General features: G+C 38.7%; 1 protein-coding gene across 4 annotated transcripts in view; it reads left to right on the forward strand.

The window, feature by feature from the left end:
- The window catches only part of LOC100554308 (guanine nucleotide-binding protein subunit alpha-13), a 60,688-nt gene continuing 35,097 nt past the window's right edge, over nucleotides 1-25,591 (forward strand). For 2 of the 4 annotated variants that reach the window (XM_062971156.1, XM_062971158.1), the window contains exons 1-2: nucleotides 1-369; nucleotides 8,310-8,536. In XM_062971156.1, coding sequence (XP_062827226.1) covers nucleotides 87-369; nucleotides 8,310-8,536 — 510 coding nt within the window. In that variant the 5' untranslated portion in view covers nucleotides 1-86. The remainder of the gene's footprint in view (nucleotides 370-8,309; nucleotides 8,537-25,591) is intronic. The other 2 variants (XM_062971157.1, XM_003224697.4) reach the window with 2 other exon arrangements.

Here is a 25,591-nt window from a genome sequence, read left to right on the forward strand (position 1 = left end):
GGGGGGAGGGAGAGAGAGCGCCGTGCGCAGGCGCAGAGCGGCCCGGGCCGCGGCGGCCGCTCCCTGTGCTGGCAGTGCTCGCTAAGATGGCGGATTTCCTGCCATCGCGGTCCTCGCTGTCGGTCTGCTTCCCGAGCTGCCTGCTGAACAGCAGCGAGGCCGAGCAGCAGCGCAAGTCCAAAGAGATCGACAAGTGCCTCTACCGCGAGAAGACCTACGTCAAGCGGCTGGTCAAGATCCTGCTGCTGGGCGCCGGCGAGAGTGGCAAGAGTACCTTCCTCAAGCAGATGCGCATCATCCACGGCGAAGACTGGGACCGCTCAGCGCGCGAGGACTTCCGCGCCACCATCTACAGCAACGTCCTCAAGGGTGAGGAGGCCTTCCGCGGGAGGGAGGGACGGAGAGAGAGAGAGAAGGAGAGGGAGGGCCGCGGTCGGCGGCTGAGGCGGCGGGGGAAGGAGTAAGGTAGGCCTCAGGCGCAGGGAGGCGCTGAGGAGGCCCAGGCCTCTCCTCCTCCAAGGCCAAGCAGGTGGGAGGAGGAGCAGGAAAGGCCTCCTGAGGCGTCATGGGGAAGCGATTAATAATTTTATGTCTTACTCGCCTCTCCTCATGGCTCGAGGCGGGTTACAAAACAGTTAACATACACAAAACACTACAAATGCACACACATAAACGTACCTCCATAAAAGTTAAATATCAAAAGGTATCTCTAGGAAATACATATTAAAACAGACAAAAACAGAGATCAAACAACGGACAGGCACCAAAATTCATGTTGTTTTTTATAGACTGTCTGGGAAGGCCTGCCGGAAGAGACAGGTCTTCACTTGCGCCTTAAATTCCGACAACTGATCTAGCAGTTGGAGCTGTATTGGCAGGTCATTCCACAGCCTTGGGGCAGCTGATGAAAAGGTCCTCTGGGTGACATCTGCCAATCGAATTCTGGCTGATTGGAGTTAGACACCTCCCAGTGATCCTAGGTGGGAGGTTCAAGTTGTACACAAATTTCAAAGTGGCATAATATCCAACGTATCTACTTTGGGATGGAGTTTCAATACCCTGGAACTTGGAACTTGTGCTTGTATCTGTTCTCCTCTCACCAAAGTAGTTCAAACTGTCCTTGGCACTATCAAACTGGTTGCTGTCAATAAGCCAGATGCAAATCATTGTTTCCGTCCGACCTAGGGACACCTGTCTGGGATTAGGAAAAATGCCACCAAGTTTTTATCTTCCAATAATTCACTGATAATGTTTTGTTTCTATGTCTCAAAATCCTCCCTTCCCTCCTTTGCAGTGTATTGCTATGACATTGTTCTCGTCCTGTTGCATCCATTTCCGGACACTAGAAGTGAACTTAAGCATGTCCTCTAGAGTAGAGACATTGTGATCATCAATAAACATTCTTTCCACCCTGTAATGGAAATACTTGGGGTCATAGCCCTGTTCACTACAAAGGTTGTAGCCTTTGTAGTAGCCTTCATGTTTTATATCCAAGAACTTTGCAACAGCCTTGATAGGATTCCTATAGAAAGCTTGCTGCCCAGAAGATGGAAATGATATTGCTATAATACGGGCAGTGACATAGGTGAGGTCCAGATCAAATCCATCCTTAGTATAATGCCTCTTGTTTTCTGAGACCATCCTCCGTGTCACTTTTTCAAGCCGTTCCTTCTCACCAGAAGACCAAAGTGTTCATGGCGTACTGTACAGGAGAAGGTGATCCTTTAGGTAACCTGGACCAAAGCCATAGGGTTTTAAAAATCAAAACCAACACCTTGTACTTTTCCCGGAAAATAATTGGCAGCTAGTGGAATGACTTTAGGATAGGTGTAATATGCTCACTGCTAGATGTTCCTGTAACCAATCTGGCTGCCGTATTTTGAACCCATCGGAGTTTCCGAACTTGGTACAAGGCTAGTAAAGGACATTGCAGAAGTCCAACTTTGAGGTAGGAGCCCTCGGTGGTGCAGTGGGTTAAACCCTTGTGCCGGCAGGACTGATGATTGCCGGTTCAAATCCAACCCCAGGGGGAGCGCAGATGAGCTCCTTCTATCAACTCCATGCAGGGACATGAGAGAAGCCTCTCACAAGGATGGTAAAAACATCCAAAAACATCCGGGTGTCCCCTGGGCAACATCCTTGCAGATGGCCAATTCTCTCACACCAGAAGTGACTTGCAGTTTCTAAAGTCACTCCTGACACACACAAAAAAACCTTTTGAGGTTACTAGTGCGTGCACTACTATCTTCATGTCCTTCAAATCTAGGAAGGGGTGCAGCTGGCAGATCACCCGAAGCGGATAATAAGCACTCCTGACTCTTATATCTACTTGGGGTGACATTTGGAGAGTCTAATCCAGGAATACTCCCAAGTTTCTTTAGGCCACTTCGCACATCCCTTCAAGCTACAACTGTCAGGATTTCCTGTCACTACTTTGAATGCATAAGTGCATTCTATAGAACCCTGGAAGTTATTGTAGCTTTAAAAGATCTTTTGGCCCTCTATGCCATCAACACTTAATCCACTTTGACCCCGCTTGAACTGTCACGGCTCCATTCTATGAATCCCTGAAAGTTGTAGCTTTTGAAGGTTGTTTTGCCCTACACTTAATGCAGTTTGACACCACTTGAACTGCTGTGACTCAGTGTGGAAGAATCATGGAGCCATATCAATTCACTAGCATTCTTTTCTGCCAAAGAGTGCTGGGACCTCACCTATATCCCAGGGAAAGGGGTCCTCGATTATTTGTACCCCGCCTCCAACTCCTATAGGGAGTTGGAGCGACTTACAAAATGACACACAATAGTGCCATAACATGTACAATACAACAATAGGTCACTCAAAACACTAGGGGGGAGAAGAGCGGTATATAAATAAATACATTAAATAAATAAACAGATAAAAATCAACATATAAAATTAATAAAAAAATTTAAAGTTGAGAGGTCGGTTTACAGTCCTCCAGGCTGTTGCGGAGCCGGATTGTAGTTTGAAAAAAAACCCCACAAATGACTTCCGATGCACACTGCACATATTCTATTTGTAATGCAATAAATAAATAAATAAATAAATACAATATTTATTTATAAATAAATATAAATAAAACCCTTCTGTTGTTTTATTTATAACCCACTTTATCTCCTCAAAGGAGACTCAAAGCGGCTTGACATAAAAGCATTAGTATACAACTAAAAATATACAAAAATGCACACATTAAAATAGAATTAATCACATACAGCACTAAAACAATTCACAATTAAAAACCATCAAAACAGTTAAAAACCACAGCATCTCCTGAATTGGTTTTAAACACCTTCATTTTTAAATGCCTGCCTGAATAAAAAGGTTTTGGCCTGCTGCTGGAAGGACAGCAGGGAGGGGCTATTTTGGCTTCTCTGGGTAGGGAGTTTCAGGGTCATGAAGTAGCCACTGAGAAGGCCCTCTTGTTCCCATCAAGCAAGCTTGAGATGGTGGTGGAACTGAGAAAAGGGCCCCTCCTGAAGATCTATCTCATGGCCTGGGCAGGTTTGTACAAGGAGATGTGGTCAGCCAAATAGCCTGGACCTGAATTGTCTGTGGCTTTGAAGATTATAACCAGCACTTTGAATTGTGCCTGGAAACAGACTGGCAGCCGTGGAGGTGCTGCAACGGGGGTGGGGGTGCGGGGTTGTCCGCTCCCTGTAGCCAGCCCCAGTGAGCAACCTGGCTGCAGCTCTTTGGACTACCTGAAATTTCCGAGCACTCTTCAGAAGCAGCCCCATGTAGTGTGCATTACAGCCCCATGTGACTTCTCAAGGAATGAGTGTAGTTGGTGTACAAGTTTTAATTGTGCAATTTTGACCAACGTAAACTTACCAATATGGGTCTGCTTTTGGCTGATGAGAGAGTTGAGTCATTGAGGATTGTTGTTGTCTGCCTTCAAGGCTATTCAGACTTAAAAACTTAGGGCAGGGGCCACATCCGGATCACGGGCTTTAGTTTGGGGAACTCCTGTCTATACCATTGAGCCACGGCAGTTCAAGTGGTGTCAGTCTGTATTCCTTCTGCCTACACACTTCTCTGCCATTTACAGTTCATACAATTTATGTCACCAATTATATTGCCAATGGGAGGAATCCTGGGATCTGTCATTTTACAAAGCCTTCTAATCCAAAGAGTGTGGGTGCCTCACCAAACCACAGTTCTTGGGATCCCATAGCATTGAGCCATGGCAAACTGTAAAGTGAATTAAACTGCATTCATTATAAAGTGTAGAAGCAGGTGGATGAAGGATGGGAGTCTCATCAGCATGGAAGGGAAGAGGGAAATTTAGTGTATGCATGGCAGTTACCTCATTAGTGACGCCCTTGCTGATCAAACCAGAAACATCCTAGGGTGCATCTGTCCTGCAGAATGAATATAGTTTGATTCCACTTCAGCTTTCATGGCTCAGTGCTGTGGAATCAGGGGAGTCGTAATTTGACAAGGATTCTCTGCCAAAGAGAGCTGATGCCTCACCAAACTACAGCTCGTAGGATCCCATAGCACTGAGCCTTGACAGGTAAAGTGGTGTCTAATTTTCCAATGTAGGTGCACCTTTTGTTTCTTCCAGAGTCCTGTCTCCTTTCCCCTTTGCTTGTGGGCAGTGAGGAGGCTAGAAGAAATGCATTCAGAGGTTGCATCTACACTGTAGAATTAATGCAGTTTGATACCACTTTTAACTGTCATGGCTCAGTGCTATGGAAGCCCAGGACTTGCACTTGGATGAGGCATTAGCAGTCTTTGGCAGGGAAAGCTAAACTTCTTGTAAAACTAGAACTCACATGATTCCATAGCATTGACCTTTGGCATATAAAGTATGGAAGAGCTGCGTAAGATGTACCCAAAGTGTGGGCTTTGTGGACATGAGTATTTCTTGTATGCATATTCAGGAAGTGGGTGTTAACCCCTGGAGGTGTACTGGAGGGTTAGTACAACCATCATTTACAGTTTCAAACACTGTAGTTTGTATACAGGTTGAGTCTTCCTTATCCAGAATTCCTGGGACTACATGTTTTGGGGATTTTATAGGAATTTGGAATACTTGTATTTAGATATATGTACATAATGAGCCATCTTGTACATGGGACCAAAGTCTAAACAAAAAAAAATGTTTTGCTTCATAGACACTATATCCCCATAGCCTGAAGGGAATTTTATTCCTCTTTTAATTATTTGGAAAATTCTGGATTTGGGGGTATTTTGAAATTTTGAATAAGGGATGCTTAGCCTGTATGCAATAGTCTTAGCAATAAAGTACTGGGTCGTATTGTGGGAACATCTGGGAAAGCCATGGAGTGCAGAAGGAAAAGAAAGTGCATAGGTTTATGAAGGGTGGTTCTTTGATTAGAAAAAAAATATATAGGGCTACAAGGAACTAAGTTGAGGAGCTTGACAGTGCATTGGAGGGAAGATTGCAAAGCTCAACATTGAGGTTTTATCCTAGAGTTTGTACTGCATTCTATGAAAACTTATTAAAGCATGACTATTAGTGGCTCATTGTTTATGGAATGAGAAGAAGTTGAAAGGTTCAAGGTAAAGAGGGTGAAATTACTGCACAGCCCATAACAGAGTGGAACTGTTTCTGGTTTAGAACTGCCACACATCAAATGAATGCAGTTTGTCACCATTTTAGCTGCCATGGCTAAATGCTATGGAATCCTGGGAGTTGTCCTTTGGTGAGGCACCAGCAGTCTTTGGTAGAGAAGGCTTAAGACGTTCTAGAACTACAGCTGTCATAACATTGAGCCACATCAGTTAAAGTAGTGTCAAACTGCATTATTTCTACAATGTACCCCAGACATAAATGGCAAAGGTGTGTCCTGATAACAAGGGACAACTGAAGAACTGTAAGAATATATTGGGCGTGTTATACACTTTTAGTGGCCTGGAAATATACCGAGTTCTTTCCCAATTAATACTCCTATACCTTGTTTAGTGTGCTTTTGTGCCATCTTCTGACAAGGAAACAAGTATTCTAAATGGCTCTCTGTTAGACACTTCCGTAGTTAACATTCAGAGTCTCCCTCCCCCCTCTCTCTCATACACACCTTCAAAATACTTGATTTCCAACTAGTGACATATTATGGTACAGTCTAAGATCACAGTTTAAACCTGTTCAATCTTGTTTTCTCTTCTCATTTCTTTACGGCGTATTCTGTTTTTGTACCTTTTCTGGCAAGTAAATTTGTGTGAGTTGTGACTGTCTGGTGTCAAGTAATAAATACAGAATGTAACTTTATAATTAGTGGGTTATTATAGCTTTATAATTAATGGCTATTCAAGTTGAAAATATATCTTGAACATCTACTAAAGCATTACTTATACCCCAAAGGCCCAGATCCTGTCTGAGCTTGGAAGCTAAACTGGATCAGCTCTGGTTAGTACCTGGATGGGAGATTGCCAGTGAATACCAGGCATTGTATGCTATATTTCAGGGAAAGGAACTGGCAGAGCCACCTATGAGTATTATTTGCCTAAGAACACCCTATTTGTGTGGTCACCCTAAATCAACAGGCAACCTGAAGGCACATTCACTCAAACATGCATCATATATTTCTATGGTAAGAAGAGGTTTGTTCTCCATTTCCCAGGCAGCCAAATTTGTGAAATCCCTTTGTCTTCTATGAATGTTCAAAGATCATGCAATAAATATAAATTTAAGATTTCTTTTTTCTGGTTTCTGAGTCTGTTATCACGTCCAGTTTATATACAACTATTCATGGTAATGACATATTAAGATTTGTTTTGTCAAGAAAGAGCAGTCATCTGGGATATTATATATTCTCTAATTGATACGGTTTATAGTATACCTTTTAAAAACATGTTCCAACTGGCAATTCTTTCTTGCTGTTCCACAAGTGTTAAACTTAAAATTGTCACAATCGCACATTTTATATTAAGAACAAATAAGCTCAGACTTTACCAGAGTGGCAACATACTAGAATATTCAGACTCCAAATTAAGAAATATAAGATGTAAAACAAATTGGTCAAACTTATTTTTCCATATGTGGCAGAACTGAGGCGTTAGATCCAAATTTAGGCCTATTTGAGTAGACTAAGATGAGTCCCATTGATTTAATTATTATATCTCCACCTCTTTCAAAGAGTTATGTATGTTAATTTTGTAACTCATTTTTATAATCCAATACTTGCAGTTTGAACAAAAACGTAGAAAGGATGCATGGTAAACTGACCTCTTTCTATTATTTATTTGTTTTAACTGCTGCTAAATGTGACTTTCATTTTAACTGTTCCAAAAGACTTGTAGTTTTAAATATTAATACCCTGTTCTGACAGCTACTTTAAGCATATTTACAATGGATGTTCTCCAAGTCAAAACCATTACATATCTTGTAGAAAGTAGTGGAGGCTATTGATCAAGGTCATCTTTATGTGTAATTAATCTGGTATGGGACACAGCTCAGTTAGTACAATGGGGCTGTCCAGGTCTTTGTGGGCCCGGCTACAAGGGCTGGGCCGGGGGTGGGGGATTGTGGGTGGAGCCAGAAGAGGCAGGGTCATGAGCCATAAGGGGCGGAGCCAGGGTTGGAAGGGGTGGGGTGGAAGGCTGGGGCCTCAGGCCGGGAATGGGGGGGGGGGCTGTCTCCAGGGAGACAAGCAAGTAACTACTGCTTGACAGTGGTGTGTTTGTCTCCCTGGCTCTTCTGGGCCCTGGGAAGGCAGCAACCTTCCTTTTTCAGGCCCAGAGAAGGGAGAAAAACACAGTGTTGGCATACTGAAAGGGAGCCCAAAGCAGACAGGGGCTAGGGTGAAGAGCCCAAAGGGACGTGTCTATCTCGCGGGCCAGGGTTTCCCCATGCCTATTGTAGAGTGATAAGGAAGGGGCTCATTCCTGTCCATTATCAGTTTAGATTAAAATTGCATGTTTACTCTCATTTATTAACTGCCAGTTTGCTTCTGATCATTAAGTTTGTCACTTTTTGATTTTTAAGATAAATTGGTTATTTAGCCTAAGAGAAGTTGAATATCCCTTACCCAAATTGCTTTGATTTTGTACATAATGTGAGATATCTTAGCACAAATTTATTTTATCCTTCATATGTACCTTATGCACATAATTTGAAGGTAATTTTATACAATATCATTATTAATTGTGTGTGCAAAACAAACTTTGTGCACATTACATGATTTCAAAGCAAAGATGTCACTTCTTCAATGAACTCTGTGAACAATTTTGGGGTATTTGGGAAGTCTGGATTTGGGAAGTCAACATGTCTAATTACCAGCAGTATTTGAAAACTAATACATGCTTTTCATTTTTTTGAAGGTGTAAGAGTTCTTGTAGATGCTCGAGAGAAACTTCATATTCCCTGGGGAAATCCTGCTAATCAAACAAATGGTGACAAGTTGATGGCCTTCGATACCCGCTCAGGAGTAGCAGTACAAGGGATGGTGGAGACCGAGGTTTTTTTACAGTACCTTCCAGCAATAAGATCTTTATGGACAGATAGTGGGATCCAGCATGCCTATGACAGACGCAGAGAATTCCAGTTGGTAAGAAGTACTTAATATTCTTTTTTTCCTGTTGAACCATATGGTTTAAAATACTTGTGCAAGTGAAATAGTTATAACTGTGGAGCTTATTTCCAAAAGGTACGAAATCCATCTGAATAAATTTTACAAAAATAGAAAAAACCTGCTTAGGATATACATCCTTTTGCTATAACTTTCAATTTTCCAAGCTCTGTGCCAAAGTGATTTGATGTACAGTAGAGTCTCACTTAACCAACACTCGCTTATCCAACGTTCTGGATTATCCAACGCATTTTTGTAGTCAATGTTTTCAATACATCGTGATATTTTGGTGCTAAATTCGTAAATACAGTCATTACTACATAGCATTACTGCGTATTGAACTACTTTTTCTGTCAAATTTGTTGTATAACATGATGTTTTGGTGCTTAATTTGTAAAATCATAACCTAATTTGATGTTTAATAGGCTTTTCCTTAATGCCTCCTTATTATCCAAGATATTTGCTTATCCAACATTCTGCCAGCCCGTTTATTGGATAAGTGAGACTCTACTGTACTTTGATAATTTTGATATGCACATAATATTCTACTCCTAGTCACCCATGTGCTACCACTTATAACTCATTTTTTCTTTTTTTTTTCTTTTGGATTTGGGACCTTTTGGAAACCTTTTCCATAATTGCATTACCAACCTGAAAAATTATGTTAAAACTAGTCTGTCTAATTTTAGTTCAGGGTATGTTATTTATTATTTAAAATTTATATACTGCCTGTCCTCTTAATAGATTATTAGTAGCATACATAGTTGGGTTTCTCATTACATTACTTTCACAACAGAACTACTGGCTCAACGTTATGAAGTGAATTTCATGAGTCAAGTCTTGGTCCAGTATATTTTCCTATGACCTTTAGAGGCATGTTTAACATTATCCATAAGAAAGTCACTGGAACAAGCGATATAGAATTAACAATGCATCCTTATCTAGGAAAAGGAAAAGCTCCCTACTAGTATGATTTCCATTTGACAAATGGATAACTGAGGTACAAATCAAAGACATTAATTTTCAGGAAGTCAGAACTGTGTCAGAACATTTAATTTAAACCTGATATTTCATTGAAATTCTCTGCCCACTGAAATATACTTAATTTTTGCTTATTGCTCTGAAAAATAATTCATAATACAGTAGAGTCTCACTTACCCAAGCTAAACGGGCCAGCAGAAGCTTGGATAAGCGAATACCTTTGATAATAAGGAGGGATTAAGGAAAAGCCTATTAAAAATCAAATTAGGTTATGATTTTACAAATTAAACACTAAAACATCATGTTGTACAACAAATTTGACAGAAAAAGTAGTTCAATATGCAGTATGTTATGTTGTCATTACTGTATTTACGAATTTAGCACTAAAATATCACGATATATTGAAAACATTGACTACAAAAATGGCTTGGATTATCCAGAAGCTTGGATAAGCGAGGCTTGGATAAGTGAGACTCTACTGTACTTAATGTGTCGTGTGCTCCATATATGTCTTATTAAAGGCAGATTAAGTTTACAAAAGGAACTTATGGAACCATGAAATGAAGCATCTATAACCCATATTTACATGTGAATGACAGATTTTTTTTCCCATGGAGTTGTAAGGCCACGATACTGTGGCGTGCTTTGCTCCTAAGAATAATATTGGCTTCCTAAGATTTCATGCGAGGGGAGAAATGTTAGGTGTATGTGAATGTTTTTCTGTTTACATAGGGCACCATTGAATCCAAGCCAGTCCCAACCGCTTGTAGAGTTAGATACCAGTAATTCCCTTAAATGTTTTTAAAGCAAAGAAGGAAGAAATATGTGTTCTTTAAAAAGTATTCATATCTATTGCTATGCCAGTCATGTGCAAGTATGGAAAAAGAATGCATTAAGTAATATCTGGTATAGACGTTTAGAAGTGTGTGTGTTTTGGGGCGGGGGGGGGGGGGGGTTGACAGGCAGTTTCACTTCTGTTTGTACTCTTCAGTATTTCCTGGATGTTGAATGCTGGGCCTAAGCAGAGCTTTCTCCATGCTATATGTAGATACAAAGAAATAGGGTTGAGACTATTTTCTGTGGGCAGGTTTCTGCAAATTGATACTCTCTAATTTGTATATGCAAATACGGTGCTTTTACTGCCTTGGTGTGACATAGTGACAAATTCAGTGTTCCAGCATCAAACAGGAGCTGATTATACACTGAAACTCCTACTCATTTTTAGGGTTAAGTTGGCTAGTCACTTCTCATTTTATATTTTTGCTGAAGCTGACTGCCTTGCTTCCTCTTATACTTCTGATGTGGGTGCTCAGATATTGCAACATTTTTTCATTTAAAAATTTGCTTAGTTGTAGCTTTATGTAATTGATCTAGATGTGAGCAAAAAGAAGCTTGGCTACACAGTGTTTTTAATGCCAAACTTGGGTGGTATTTTTCATATTCAATTTAATTTGTTTTCTGTGCTGGTCTAGAATTTAACACAATTTGGAAAATATTGATGTCAAGAACAGTGTAAACTATGTGCAGTAAAGCAAACGAGTCTTCCTGTATATATTGTAAAAAAAACCCATTTGATTAATTAGCATGTGAACACTGATTCCTTCAAAGATAATTGATTACAAAACTTCATTTTTATTATAATGTGGCTCCCATGTATACTGCAGCATAATCTTTCCTAGATAAGAGCCCATTTTGTTGGATGAAGTTGTTGAATTGCATTCTAGTCCACAAAAACCCTTGCTTCAATTTTGATGTTTATTCAAGATGCTATAGAATGGCTTTGTTTTTGTTATAAGAGACTAACATGGCTAGACATTTTGATATCATCTAGTATATGTCTAGTGGTGTGTATATATCTTCATTTATGTTTTGTGCCTTCAGGGCATTTCTTACCTATGGAATCTCTATGGCAATTTTATCATGGAGTTTATTTAGTGAGGGTTTGCCTTGGTTTCCTTAGGCTGAGAGAGTGCGAATTGTAAAAAGTCACCAAGTGGGTTTCTGTGGCCAAGCAGAGATTAAAATCCTAATCACATTTTGGAGCTGAAACCATTGTAGCACACTAGTTCTCTTATATTTAACTTACAGATTTGTTATACAATCTCTGTACGCTCTATTGCTGACCAAAAGGTCGGCGGTTTGAATCCTGGGAGTGGAGTAGCTGCTGCTGCTAGCTCTAGCTTCTGCCAACCTAGCAGTTTGAAAACATGCAAATGTGAGTAAATCAATAGGTACTGCTCCGACAGGAACGTAATGGCGCTCCATGCAGTCATGCCGGCTACATGATCTTGGAAATGTCTATGGACAACACTGACTCTTCGGCTTAGAAATGGAAATGAGCACCAACCCCCAGAGTCAGACACAACTAGACTTAATCTAAGGGGAAAACCTTTACCTTTACTATAAATATCTGGTAATCTTAATATTATAGATATACAGTGCTATATATTTAGAATAGATCAAAAGAATCAGATAACTGAGGGTATGGAATAGATTGAACCATGTGTTACGCAGACAGTGCATTCAGTAAGAGATTAGCCCAACCCACACATGTACAATGTTTTATAAATAGTATTATGCCTTGCAGTCCATTTGGTTGCTTCTAATCTCCTTCTTCCTTATCCTTTTGTTGTATTAGGAGGAGACCATTCATTGTTTTCATTGTTTAACATGTACTAAAGTAGTTCCTCAGTGATTTTTACCGTTTCTGTTAGAGCCTGAAAGACAGTTTGAAAAAGAGGGATTATGGGGCAGATATAAGTAATCTAAAGTGAAATTACTATATGCATGTGATTGCCATATGCAGCACTTTTGCCACTCGAGTGTATTTATAAATAAGTACCTATGCCGTTGTGTGTGCACATACATAAAGCAGGAAAACTAGCTACAATCTGTCAACAGTAATTTAACTTATTGGTAAAGTACCAGTTTTGATTTGTCCCATTTCAAGGTACAGCATTTAATTTATTAAATGGGGGATGAAATTATGCCTATATACTAAAAGGCACTGATATTACTCATCCGTATGGACCATTGGCCTTACCGTATTATACTTGGAATTATGAGGAAGCACTTCTAGTAGGAGAATATGCATACTTTATACTGTGTTTTGAAATCTGTAAGAGATGTCCTTTTTCATCCATGTTATGCAGACTAAGGCTGTGTCTAAACTGGAATGAATGCAGTTTGACACCACTTTAACTGCTGTGACTCAATGCTGTGAAGTCATGGGAATTGTCTTTTTATAAGGTTTTTAGCCATCTCTGCCAAAATAGTGCTGGTGCCTCACCGAACTGCAGGTCCCATGATTTCATAGCATTGAGACATGGCAGTTAAAATGGTGTCAAACTGCATTCACCCTACAGTGTAGATAAACCCTTATTCTTTGATGTAATTAGATGCTTCCCTCTTCCCATGTCTTCAGTGAAGTTTATAAGGGGCTAAGTAACTACTGCTGTTAATAGTTGTCATGAAAACCTGATCTCTCTTCTGTTCCAAAGATCATTTCTTGTGATTTATGGTTCTTCCTAACTTCCTGCCTGGACCTGTCTCATATCATGGAAATATTGTGCCACTAATTGGACATGCACAAGTCATCTAGTGTGTCTGTGAGACATACATCAGACTGGTGCAGGCCTGGTAACCTACAGGTTTTGTATAAGCCTAGTGACCAAGGCAACAGATATCTCATCGCACCATCACTCAAATGGGTTATGGAGTATATTGATTTGACCTACAGTTCACTTGACAAATCCATTTATTAAGGCGTTTGCTGCTCTCGACTATCGTGCCAGTGGGCACATCATTTTAAGTACTACCCAGTCAAACTGAAATGATTTTTTTTCACATAGTGTTTGATCCATGTTGCTCATGTGCTTGATGGTTGGCTACTGTCTTAATAAAAACAGTTTTGGAAAGGTTGATAGAACATGACCTCTCCTTGTTGTTGGAAAAATTTTAAAAAAATCAACATCAGAAATGTAATTGCAGTGCTCTTTTACTTGGCTCATTAGAACAGAGAGTTAGAAATGCTATAAATTAAACTTATGTATTAATTTTTTTAAAACATGAAAAAATTATGTTTTTCAGGAAAATAGACTACATGCAACCATTCTTGCTTTTAATTTCAATTAATTTAGCTTGAATCAAATATACAGAGTGTTAAACTATATTTTTCCAATAGTAATGATGATGATAATAACAATAATAATAACAACTTGATTTTTGTATCCGGCCACCAAAGCCTGGTCAGACATACTGTATATACTCGAGTATAAGTCTAGTTTTTCAGCCCTTTTTTTAAGACTGAAAAAGCCCCCCTCAGCTTATACTCGGGTGAGTGTCCTGGTTGGCTTATATTTGGGTCAGCCGGTGGCAAAGTGCGTTAAAGCACTGAGCTGCTGAACTTGCAGACCGAAAGGTCCCAGGTTCAAATCCCGGGAGCGGCTTGAGCGCCTGCTGTTAGCTCCAGCTCCTGCCAACCTAGCAGTTCAAAAACATGCAAATGTGAGTATATCAATAGGTACCGCTCTGGCGGGAAGGTACATGACCTTGGAGGTGTCTACGGACAACGCCGACTCTTCGACTTAGAAATGGAGATGAGCACCAACCCCTAGAGTCAGGCATGACTGGACTTAACGTCAGGGGAAACCTTTACCTTTAGCTTTACTCGAGAATATATGGTACATTTATTATTTTTCTCTATTATTCTTAGTATTCTTACATTATTATTTTTCTCTATTATTGTTGCTACTATTACATTTATTTTACTCTATTTGTTATTATTATTAATACATTTATTGTTTCACTCTGATAATATTATTATTATAGTACTATTATTATAGTATTATTTTACTCTTATTATTAAAAGGATACATAAGCACATTTACATTGAAGAAGATGAGAATAGTGATTGGATCAGAGTTGGACAGTCTTATCTTAAATTTGAGCTTTATGTAAATATTCAAAAACATTTAACCTACTGATGCCTCAATTAATGTAATTTTATTGGTATCTATTTTTATTTCTAAAGTTTACCACCCTTGGCTTATACTGCAGTCAATGTTTTCCCAGTTTTTTGTGGTAAAATTAGGTGCCTCGGCTTATATTCAGGTCGGCTTATACTCGAGTATATACGGTAGTTAAAAATATAGCACAGTAAAATTTATAAAAACAACGTCATAGAAAAACATAAAACAACCATTCACAAACAACTAATAGCCTGACATAGTAATTAATACTAAATTCAGACAGGCAGGGGATGGTGCAATACAGTTGTAAGGACAGGGCTGATGGATAAAATGTAGGAGCCAGATGATAAGTTAGGGGTAGAAGAGTAACAGTGTTCCCTCCCTACTTCGCGGTTCACTTTTCGTGGATTTGCTGTATCGTGGTTTTTCAATCAACTCTAAAAGACTATTATAAATCATAAAAAATTACAATTTACAGCCTAAGGAAGGGAGGAAGGAGAAGCCAAAGGGAGAGAAAAGGAGCCCAAGCGGCAACGGCGATTTATCAACACATGATTCATTGATAAAGAATTAAAATAGTGTATAACTACTACTAAAATAATGTATAAACATTAAAATAAATATAGTATCCCTACTTCATGGATTTTCACTTATTGCGGGTGGTCCTGGAACCTAACCCCAGCGATAAGTGAGGGAACACTGTATCTATTAAAATGCTATAACTGTAGGGCAGGGAAGAGTGGAAAAGTACAAGAGCAAGACATTGAGTTATAGCTGGGGGGGGGGGGGGGGCAAATTATCTTGCGAACTGTTTAATCAAAGGCACAGTAGAAGATCCGCGTTTTAAGGTCTTTACAAAAAGCGGACAGGTTGGGTGCCAGTCTAATCTCCCTGGGGAAAGTGTTCCAGAGCTGGGGGCCACCACTGAGAAGACACCAGCCGTGCACACAAAGTCCAGGTGTTCTTTATAATTGCATCACCCTGACATTTCTCTTATATGCTGGAGACACGACGTTCCTTCATATTTTTCAAGCCCATATTCACCCAGATCATTTTAATGGGTTTTGCTCTGAAACTGGATTAATCCAATTTAATTGGACACAGAATGGGCACAAATAGAGCTGTATATATTGGCATTTCTATTATTCAACTTGTTATAGAAAGCTTACTTGACATAATTGATTTGTATAGTTTTTGATGTTTAATATGTTTTCTAAACAGTGGTGTAAACCTGACTACTGTACTATATTAATTTACTACTGAAATGTTATTTATATCATTGTTTATTTTTCAAGGCAGTTTGTATTTTTACTGTGTATATTTTTAAAACATTTAATTTTTATTTAAAGGAATCACTGTAAAACAGTGGTTCCCAGCCTTTGGTTCTCCAGGTGTTTTGGACTTCTGCTTCCACAGTTCCTAACAGTTGGTAGGATGGCTGAGATTTCTGGGAGTTGAAGTCCGAAACATCTGGGAACAAATGTCGGGAACCATTGCTGTAAAGTATTCCAGAATATTGTGAGTCTTGTGACCAGCACGTGCCAGTTCATGAAATTCAGTTTGAGAATATAAAACTACCCATTGGATAATTTTGATTCCTCTTCTTTAGTTTGTTTCACTTCCCTTAGTTCAGGCCCAGCCTTATTGTCCAAAATTTTTAAAAAGAGGGGGGAGGGGTTGAGAAAAGAAAGTAAAGAAAATGAATATTTATTTTCATGAGTCTGGATACTTAATATTTAAACAATGACATTTAAGGGATTATAAAATGACTTTTCATTCTAGAAGATTTACATTTAACTTGATATGTTTATCAGAAACATTGGTTCTGTTTAGAAACTTAACTGTTTAGCAGATGTGTTTTCTTTGTTAATGTTAGCCATTATTCTTTTATTATTTAAGGGAAATGTCATGTTTTCACTTTTTTATTAAATTCAGTTTTACTACTACTTAATAATTTTTAAATATGCCTTGCAACTTGGAACAGTATTTGTAGCTCATTTTTTCTCCAACATCATTTTTCTTTTTCCAAACTCTTCAGGTTATAATAAGTACTATTCAGTGAGGTACAATTTGGTTATAGTTTCCATTCTATATTCTGTATCAGATTATCAATGTGATTTTTAAAACAAGGAGAGAAACATTTCAATTGGATTGAAAAGACAAGGAGAGATTGTTTTTATGTGATTGTAGAATTGAAGTTACTTGAGACAGTGTAAACGAAATTAAGGATGTTCTTTTTTAAAACATGTGATGCTTTTCAGTTTTCAACTTATTTTGAAGTGTGATAATAAAACAAGAAAAAACACTGACCTTTTGCTGTTTTTGGAACAAAGATTTATTGAGAGGATATTTAAGAAACATTTATTGTAAGTACAGAGAGTTATCTAAGTCTCCTTGTCTGTTCAAATTGTCTGTTCAAATTTAGAATAACAGTTGGTAAATCAGATTGCAACTAAATTACAGTGTCATTGTTCTACACAGGGATTTTTTTAATGTGTTTACATTCAACCAGGTGAAGTTTTTGTTTGAATAATGTTACCGATTCTTCATGAATTTGATTTCACATCCAAAATATATTGAAAATTATGTATGCTTGTCCATTCAGTATTCACGGGTCTGGAAAATGTACCTTAGCATAGTGATCTCTAAATGCTTTCTGGGGATGTTCAACACATCTGGAATTACAATATTTTCTTAAATTGAAGAAAGCTGTTGTAGCTTATTTCTGATGCTGTAATACACTCAATATATAACGTCCATTTGGTACTAGCAACCTTTTTGAGAAAGGATTGTTTTTATGATATTAATGCAGGAACATATAGTTAGAACATACTTATTTTCTTCTTAATCTTGTTTACCTCTGTGACATTGCCTGTAAAGTTTTTGATCAGATTGTTAAAGACAGGAAAAGGTGTGTTCACTAAGTCAGACTCTCTACTGCCTATTTCCTTCTTTAAGCACAAAAAGTGGCAAAATCTTGTTTTATTATCCATATAATGTATTTTATCCCTGTAATTTGTCTGTCTCCTAAAAATATGATTGACTCTTTCTTTATATATTTGTTTTAAACGAACAAGGCTGCCACCACTACTTATGGTTTTGACAGAATTGTTGGACAAAAATAATTAATAGTATACCACAGCAAAAAAAACTTCAGGTATACCGAAGTTCATTAAAAAATTTTCTGTTTCTTCCTGCTTCTAGATTTGCAGATTCCTAATATTTGTATACATAGATTTCTGTACACTTTTCTGTAGATATGTTCATTATTTCTGTGTCTTCTCTGCTTTCGCTTATGCTTTTATTAAGAATCTGACATTGTCTTGTTGGAAAAATTCTGTATTTTCTAACTTGCATCTAGACTTTTCCTTCTCTGAAGTGTTTTGTTTTCTGACTTCATAGAAGTTGGTTTGGATTAAGACATGCAGACATTTCTTCATTCTTTCCCAAACCAAGCAGGAAATGCATGCCATAGAGAAACAGTGTTTTCATGTTTTCAGAAAATTGCCAGTGATGGAATTATGAAAAGTAGCTTGTTAAATGCAATAGTTTTTTCACACTGGACATACTATTTAAATGCTTAAATTCCTCTTTTAGGAATGCTTTTTAGATGCTAAAAAATCAACAGTGTAAGATTGTGCACTAAAGAGGGAACAAGAAGACAGTATTGTATTTATTACAACTATTTGTACATTGCTATTTAGGGTCATCCCCTCGCAAAGCAACCAGATCAGATATCTGTACAATTACTAAGAGGAAAACCTCAGTGAATCACACAAGTTTTTCATTGTCTTAAGTGGAAAGTCTGCAGTGAAGAGAAGAAACTGGGTGAATGATTGCAGTAACATAGAATGTTAAATTACTTAAGGAATAAGCAGTTCACAGGCACTAATGTGTGAGCAAAGGAAAAGTGTCAGTTTGATAGGGATTAAACTGTCACATGGTCAAAGACCTTTAAGAGATTAGGGAAGGAGCAGAAGTAAAGAGGTTAAATGGAAGAGTTTGAGGTAGGCAATTGACTGAGAAAAACAAATCTTAAGGAAAGTGGCTTTAAAATGTGGCTTGAGTTAAAACTTGTAGAAATGGGAATTGGATCTTAAAGAACCTCTGAAGAAGACACTGTGAAGCTCAGGAAGGGCTGTATTCTCTTTAAGAGAGAGATGGAAGATGGGTTCTAGGAAGGTTACTGAAGGAAGCAGGGCAATGGACTGACAAGCTTCAGTAAACAAAGAGTGGAAAGGACATAAGACTAAAAAGAGGAGGAACCAAGAAGGAAGAAAGGTTGCGTCAAAATTATTTAAATGGCCTACATAGAGGAGAGAAGTGGAGGGAACAATTTTGCTTCTCCTTAGAATTCCAGTGTATTCACCCATCTCCCAATATTGGGATCCCAGAGTTTGTTTGGGGGAGGGGGTGTGTGCACCAAAATGGTCACTAGCACGTAGGGGTATATGATCAAATTGGTAAGGATACCATTCCTCCGACACCTGGGCAACACCAAGTATATACGCTGGCATGATTATAAAGCTTTGGTGGATATGTTTTGTATAAAATTTAAAAGTAAAATGATTACAAAATTTAGATGGGATTGGTATGTCAATTGATCAGGTAACTTAAATATTCTATGAACTCAAGATATAGATGATATCCTAGCTTTATTTCATTGTGGTTTAACTTTTTTGCCCCCAACTCTGCACTAATCATCAGGAAGAAACCTTGCAGAATTGCAGAACTAGCTGGCGACTTGTAAGAACTTCAGGCGTCTCCAGAGAGGAACATAAGCAGTCATGAATGGAAAAAGACACAAAGACAGACCATGACTACATCTTGCTTGATCCAGGAAGTAGGGCGTACTCCTTCCATGTGACATGGCTGTTTTTAGTAACTGCTGCTGTCCGTTTGATCATCTTAGGTGCATCCACACCTATATTTGAGAAGCATTTAGCCATGTACTGTACTCCAAAATAGTATGTGTAGTTTCTGATGGTTCTGCTTCCAAGCATAAGCTATAACTGGACAACTATTCTCATCATGATTTCCTTCTTTTCCTGTCTGTTTCTTTTTCTTTCTTTTTTGCCTTCTGTCTTGGGGAGTGTTTCACTAATAATTGCACAGAATTCAAACTTGTTAAATTGGAATGCATTAATGACCTGATGTCGAGATGTCTTGTTTTTTTTTTTTTTTTTGATACTAATTTAGTAGCAAAGAATTGTGAAATAACTACTTTACTTGCTAGAGAGAATCAAATTACACTAGTAATACATCCTGCATAGATAGGTAATGTATTTCTGCTGCAAGTGAGTTTTTCGACTGTTCAGGGTTTTTTTTTTTTTTTGTATTACAGTAGAGTCTCACTAATCCAAGCCTCACTTATCCAAGCCTCTGGATAATCCAAGCCATTTTTGTAGTCAATGTTTATTGTTTATTTTGGTGCTAAATTTGTAAATACAGTAATTACAACATAACATTACTGCGTATTGAACTACTTTTTCTGTCAAATTTGTTGTAAAACATGATGTTTTGGTGCTTAACTTGTAAAATCATAACCTTAATGCCTCCTTATTATCCAAGATATTCGCTTATCCAAGCTTCTGCCGGCCCGTTTAGCTTGGATAAGCGAGACTCTACTGTATTTTAATTACCCCCCCCCCCCTTTCATTTTTGCAGGCAAGATACATCAGATTATACTGTAATTGCTGTTCTCTTTTGGTAAATTGAAACTGGGTTTAGTGACTAACTTGGCAGATATCTGACCCAAATGAAAATAGGCTAAGCTTGTGTAAATTAATGCAGCATTTTGCTTTAGATGTGTCATCAAAGATCTAGACTAATTGTTTCCGTTCTCACAATTCATCATAAAGGAACAGTTGTCCAACTGTACTAATATATTTGTTTAAACTTTCTTCAGCTAATCACAAGACATTGGAGCAAACCACATTCTATCTAAATGCAGCCTCTGAAAATTGAATACTTGCTTGTTTAGAATCTGTTTTTGGCAGTGAGCATCCATAGTTAACTCAGATCTCTCTATTGGAAAGAAGACTAAGCCCTGTAGTTGAGTTTGTTCCTGGAAAACACTGATGAATTCAGCAAAAGAGCAGATGTCACATGAGTATCCAGAGTTATTGGTCCAATGCCAAAATGATGACAGAGACCCTATTTTAATTTCCTATCAAAGTCAAAAAGACATTGTAAAGGGTTATTTGCAGTCCCATCATATAGCTGAGATGGGGAACATGGAACATGTTGCCCTCCAAATCTTGGTGGACTGCAATTCTGATTAGTCTTCACATTGACAGCACTGGGCTAGGGCTGATTAGAACTGCAGTTCAACAGTGTTTGAAGGCCCACGTCTTCCCATTCCTATTGTACAGAGATCCATGGAGACAACAGCAGTGCACAACAGTCATTTTGCATTAAAACTCAGGGCATCTAAGTTGACATTCTATAGTACATCTTTAATTTTTGGTATACTAATTAAAATAAAGCTCATGTAATAGCTATGTCTAGAGCATTGAAACTTTATATATTGGATTTAAATAGTTGCTTTCTGGTTTGAGTCTTCTATGTGGATTTTTTTTTTCTCTAAACGAATACAGATTAGAGAGGACTTGTAGGTCCCAAAGAATGTGGGATGGAGAAGCCTGGGGGCAAGGATAGTAGCCCTATTTACATTGGTCATTTAATGCAGTTGAAAACCAGTATTGAAGAAAGTGGTTTCACTGTGCAGATAATTATGTAGGAAATTCTGTAACCAGTTTGAGACCCTGATGATGATTACACAAATTGTGGAGCACTTATGCACATTAAGAGTTTTCTTTCACATGCTTTTGTGGGAGTTTGCTGTCTGGCCGCTGCAGTATGAAGTACATTACACAATCAGTGTTGATGGGGCCAGTGAATTCTTGGTGCTGTTTTTCCATGTTAAGGCAAAGCTTCACAATGAAGACGCAGACTGGCTGCTGATCACTCGTTTCTTTTGATTTCCCTTCGTTGAAATCAATTGATTGCCATGGATCTTTCAGCTTTTGTGACAGCAGTTTATTTCTGTACCTAAGCGTAATTGCTTCTTTTAGTCTTTTAGTCCCTTTTTGATAACTGATAACTGCCTATTCTCTTTTCTGCTGCACAAAGTATGATACACAGGTACAGGAAGGTGATTTTTCTTTTTGTTTTACTGTTTTACTTTGGCAGCCCACATTTTGAAACAAAGTTACTGTCAGCATTTCTGTCCTGTTTGGATAACCTGGTGCTCTCAAAATGTTTTGGACTCCGATCTCGAAAGCACTTACTAGCATTGTTAAGGTATTATGGAAATTCTATTCAGAAACATTTTTTAAAATAGTGAAATAGAATATGGAAAATGGCTTTAGTTTCAGATGCAAATTTAGATATCTGGGACTGTTGGGTATACAGTAGAGTCTCACTTATCCAACGTTCGGGATTATCCAACACATTTTTGTAGTCTATGTTTTCAAAACATCGTGATATTTTGGTGCTAAATTCGTAAATACAGTAATTACTACATAGCATTACTGCATTTTGAACTACTTTTTCTGTCAAATTTGTTGTATAACATGATGTTTTTGTCCTTAATTTGTAAAATCATAACCTAATTTGATGTTTAATAGGCTTTTCCTTAATCCCTCCTTATTATCCAACATATTCACTTATCCAACGTTCTGCCGGCCCGTTTATGTTGGATAAGTGAGACTCTACTGTAATAGTTTTTTGTGCAGACATGTCTCAGCCTGCTGGAAAGATAAGTCTTTATTAACGAAAGAACTCAAAATTAGTCAATCGTTTCTGTTAGAAGATTTCTCACATGAGTGTAATTTTAAATAGTAGTTCCTATTATGGATCGCAAGACTTTTGAAACAAAATATTACATGTAGATTGCCTTGGAAAATGTAGAATGACTTGGGGAAATGGTGTAACAGTAACCGTTATTGCATGTGAAATTTATGGACATTTTGAAAGTTAAAAAAGAAAAGCTTTCCAGGCATTCAACTCCTTGGACTTGTAAGAAATGTCCAAATTGCTCTGACTTTGACATTGTAGAATATGGTTTGCTATGTGGCTGAAAAATCCAACATTTAATCCTATCCTTGGTCATGAGAAACCTCAGCTCAGTTCCCTCTTTTACCACAGAGATCTTTGTGACCTCAGAAAATTACTAAGTGGTTGACTTCTTCCGCTTCAGAGGTGCAAATACACTGTATGTAGCCCAATTTATAACATTGAATGGTTAAAAACACAGTACTCTGCCTATCAACTTAAAAAATTCCACTAAATGCAGTTGTGTAGTAGGTAAGAATGTTTAAAACTGTCACCTCTTAAGCAAATCTTTAAAATGAAGGAAAGGCTAGATGGGATTCAAGACGAATAACTAGACTTAGACATGTTACTTGGTTTTAGGCATGCTAGAGAAAGTTTTGAAATTCCTCTGTATAGTTTGTACAACTAGTCCAAGACATGTGGGTTTTTCTGGTACCTGGATGAGAGATTATGTGAAGTTTCACTTGCACGGATCATATATTCTCTCATTTATAGAAGCCAGCTCCTGTCAGCTGTAGTATTCCATTCTTTAAATTCTTAATTTTCTTCCAATTGTGCAATTTAGCATTGTTTTCTTATATGAATTGGATCATTAGAGGCTCTCTAGTATTTTCTTATTTGCCACTGCATTAGAGTGAAAGAGAAGCAAATGTTGAGATGTGGGGAAAGAAGTTGCTGTCTCTATTGGTTGTTGTGGACTCAGGACTCTTCCACACAGCCATATAACCCAGAATATCAATGCTAAAAAACTCACAAGATCTGCTTTGAACTGAAATATATGGCAGTGTGGACTGAGATACCCCAGGTCAAAGCAGATCTTGTGGGATTTTCTGCCCTGATATTCTGGAGCCTCTTCCATGTATTTGTAAAAATCCACATTTAACTGGATTCTATGGCAATGTGGACTCAGATAATCCAGTTCAAATATTGTGGATATCTGTCTTGCTATATTGGGTTATATGGCTGTGTGGAAGGGCTCAGAGGAAGAGATAAAGCAGAATATAAACAAGCAAATAAATGAATTCTGTATGTGGCATTCAACCTTTGAGTTGCCTCCTGTTGTTTTTGGATATCATTTCCCTGAAACCAGTGCAATTAAATTCAGGGAGTTGAAGTCTAAACAGGTTGGAGCCCAAGCAAAGGGTGTTTCATCCAGGAAGTCCTGGATCCTGGGGCTCTGGCCCTGTAAGGCACGACGCAGCTTGGAGCACCAGGCCCCGTTGCTTTGAGTTTAGCCTCGCCTGCTTCTTGTGCCTCCCCACGACCCTTTACCACTGCTCCCGCCATGAGGCCGCTGGCTGGGTTTCTCCTGGTCCTGGGAGCCACCACCACCAGGCTTTTCCTGTTGTCATCACAGCTCCCTGAAGAGCCCCACGTGGGTAGCGAGTGAGTTGCTGCTGCCGCCTCCTTCGGCTTTCTGCCTGGAGAACGGGTGCAGCTTTGACACTACCCCAACTCAAAGGCGTGAAGTCATGTTGTAGTTTGTCAAGGTCTGCCAAAGAGTGCTGCAAAAGAATGCAACTCCCACAATCCCACAACCTTGAACCTGGATTGTGAAAGTGGTGTTGAACTGCATCAGTTCTACAGTGTGTTCTCTTGGCATACTGATATTCCAGGCAGTGGAGAATTCCAGTGCAATTAAATCAAAGTGAAACTAAATCGAAATATATGAGAATTCAATGTAGCAATGCATTCAGAAATGGAATGCATCAAATATGTAGTATAGCGTATGTTGCTTGGATGTCCAGTAGATGGTGATGTTTCTGAAGAAAAGCATATTTTTACCTGTCACAGATGTGACATCTATATTATAGTAGGTATGTAAAAACAAAAGCATGCACCTGTTGGATTGCTACATTGTGTCAAAATTTCAAAGCAATTGGTGAAATATTTTGGGAGATTTGAGGTTCTGAACCAACAGACATTTACATTTTTATTTATGTACTAGCTTGTGGACCTGGCTGTGTCCAGGTCATTTGAGAAAGGCATTGTTTGCCTGTGTTCCAAGTGTAGTCTAGATCCAATGTCAGCTGGATTCAGTGGGTGCCATATGCAAGTCCCATTGTCCATGGTCCATACCCTCCAAACAGCTCCAGGGTGTAGAGTGGGTCATGGGGGTTCTGTGTGCCAAATTTGGTCCAGTTCCCTCACTGGTGGCTGTCGCAGTGGCCTGTATGAGGTGATTTGGGTGTAGGTACCTTTACCTACTACTGCAAATCCCATAACCCTTGGTCTGTCCTCCCCCCAAACTGCTGCAGTATGTAAATGTGCGTCATTTGGGATATGTATGCCAAGTTTGGTTCAGTTCTGTCATTCCTGACAATTGCAGCTGTCTCAGGAAGTGAGTGAAGGTATTGCAAATCCCATCATCCGTGGTCCATCCTCCCCCAAACTGCACCAGGGTGTAAAGGGGGTCATGGGGGTTCTGTCTGCCAAGTTTGATCCAGTTCTGTCAGTGGTGGGCGTCACAGTGGTTTGTGGGAGCCGAAACAGTTGAAAGTACTGCAAATCCCATCATACATGGTCCATCCTCCCCCAAACCTCACCAGGTTGTAAGGTGAGTCATAGGGGATATGTGTGCCAGGTTTGGGCCAGGTCCATCATTCCTGGCGGTCTCAGTGGCCTGCAGAAGTGGCAGCCAATAATAATAATAATAAAAAAACTTTATTTATATACCGCCCTATCTCCCGGATGGGACTCAGGGCGGTTTACAGTCATAAAAGCAACACAAACATTACATAACATAATACACATTATTAAACAAAGTAAAATAATACAATTATAACAATAAATCACACTCACATGACCAGATCAAGGGGATGGGAAAGCTGCCACATATAAACATACACAGATACATACCCACATACATACAAACACTGACTTCTATTATTACAAACACTGACTTTTATTATTTATCTAGATATAGATATAGATAGATATATTATTATATGGACAGGTTGCTTACCTGTAACCATGTTTCTTCGAGTGTACTCTGTGAATTCACACTAATGGAGAGGCTGCGCCT

Source organism: Anolis carolinensis, chromosome 2 (assembly GCF_035594765.1).
Source record: "Anolis carolinensis isolate JA03-04 chromosome 2, rAnoCar3.1.pri, whole genome shotgun sequence".
Lineage (NCBI taxonomy): Eukaryota > Metazoa > Chordata > Lepidosauria > Squamata > Dactyloidae > Anolis > Anolis carolinensis.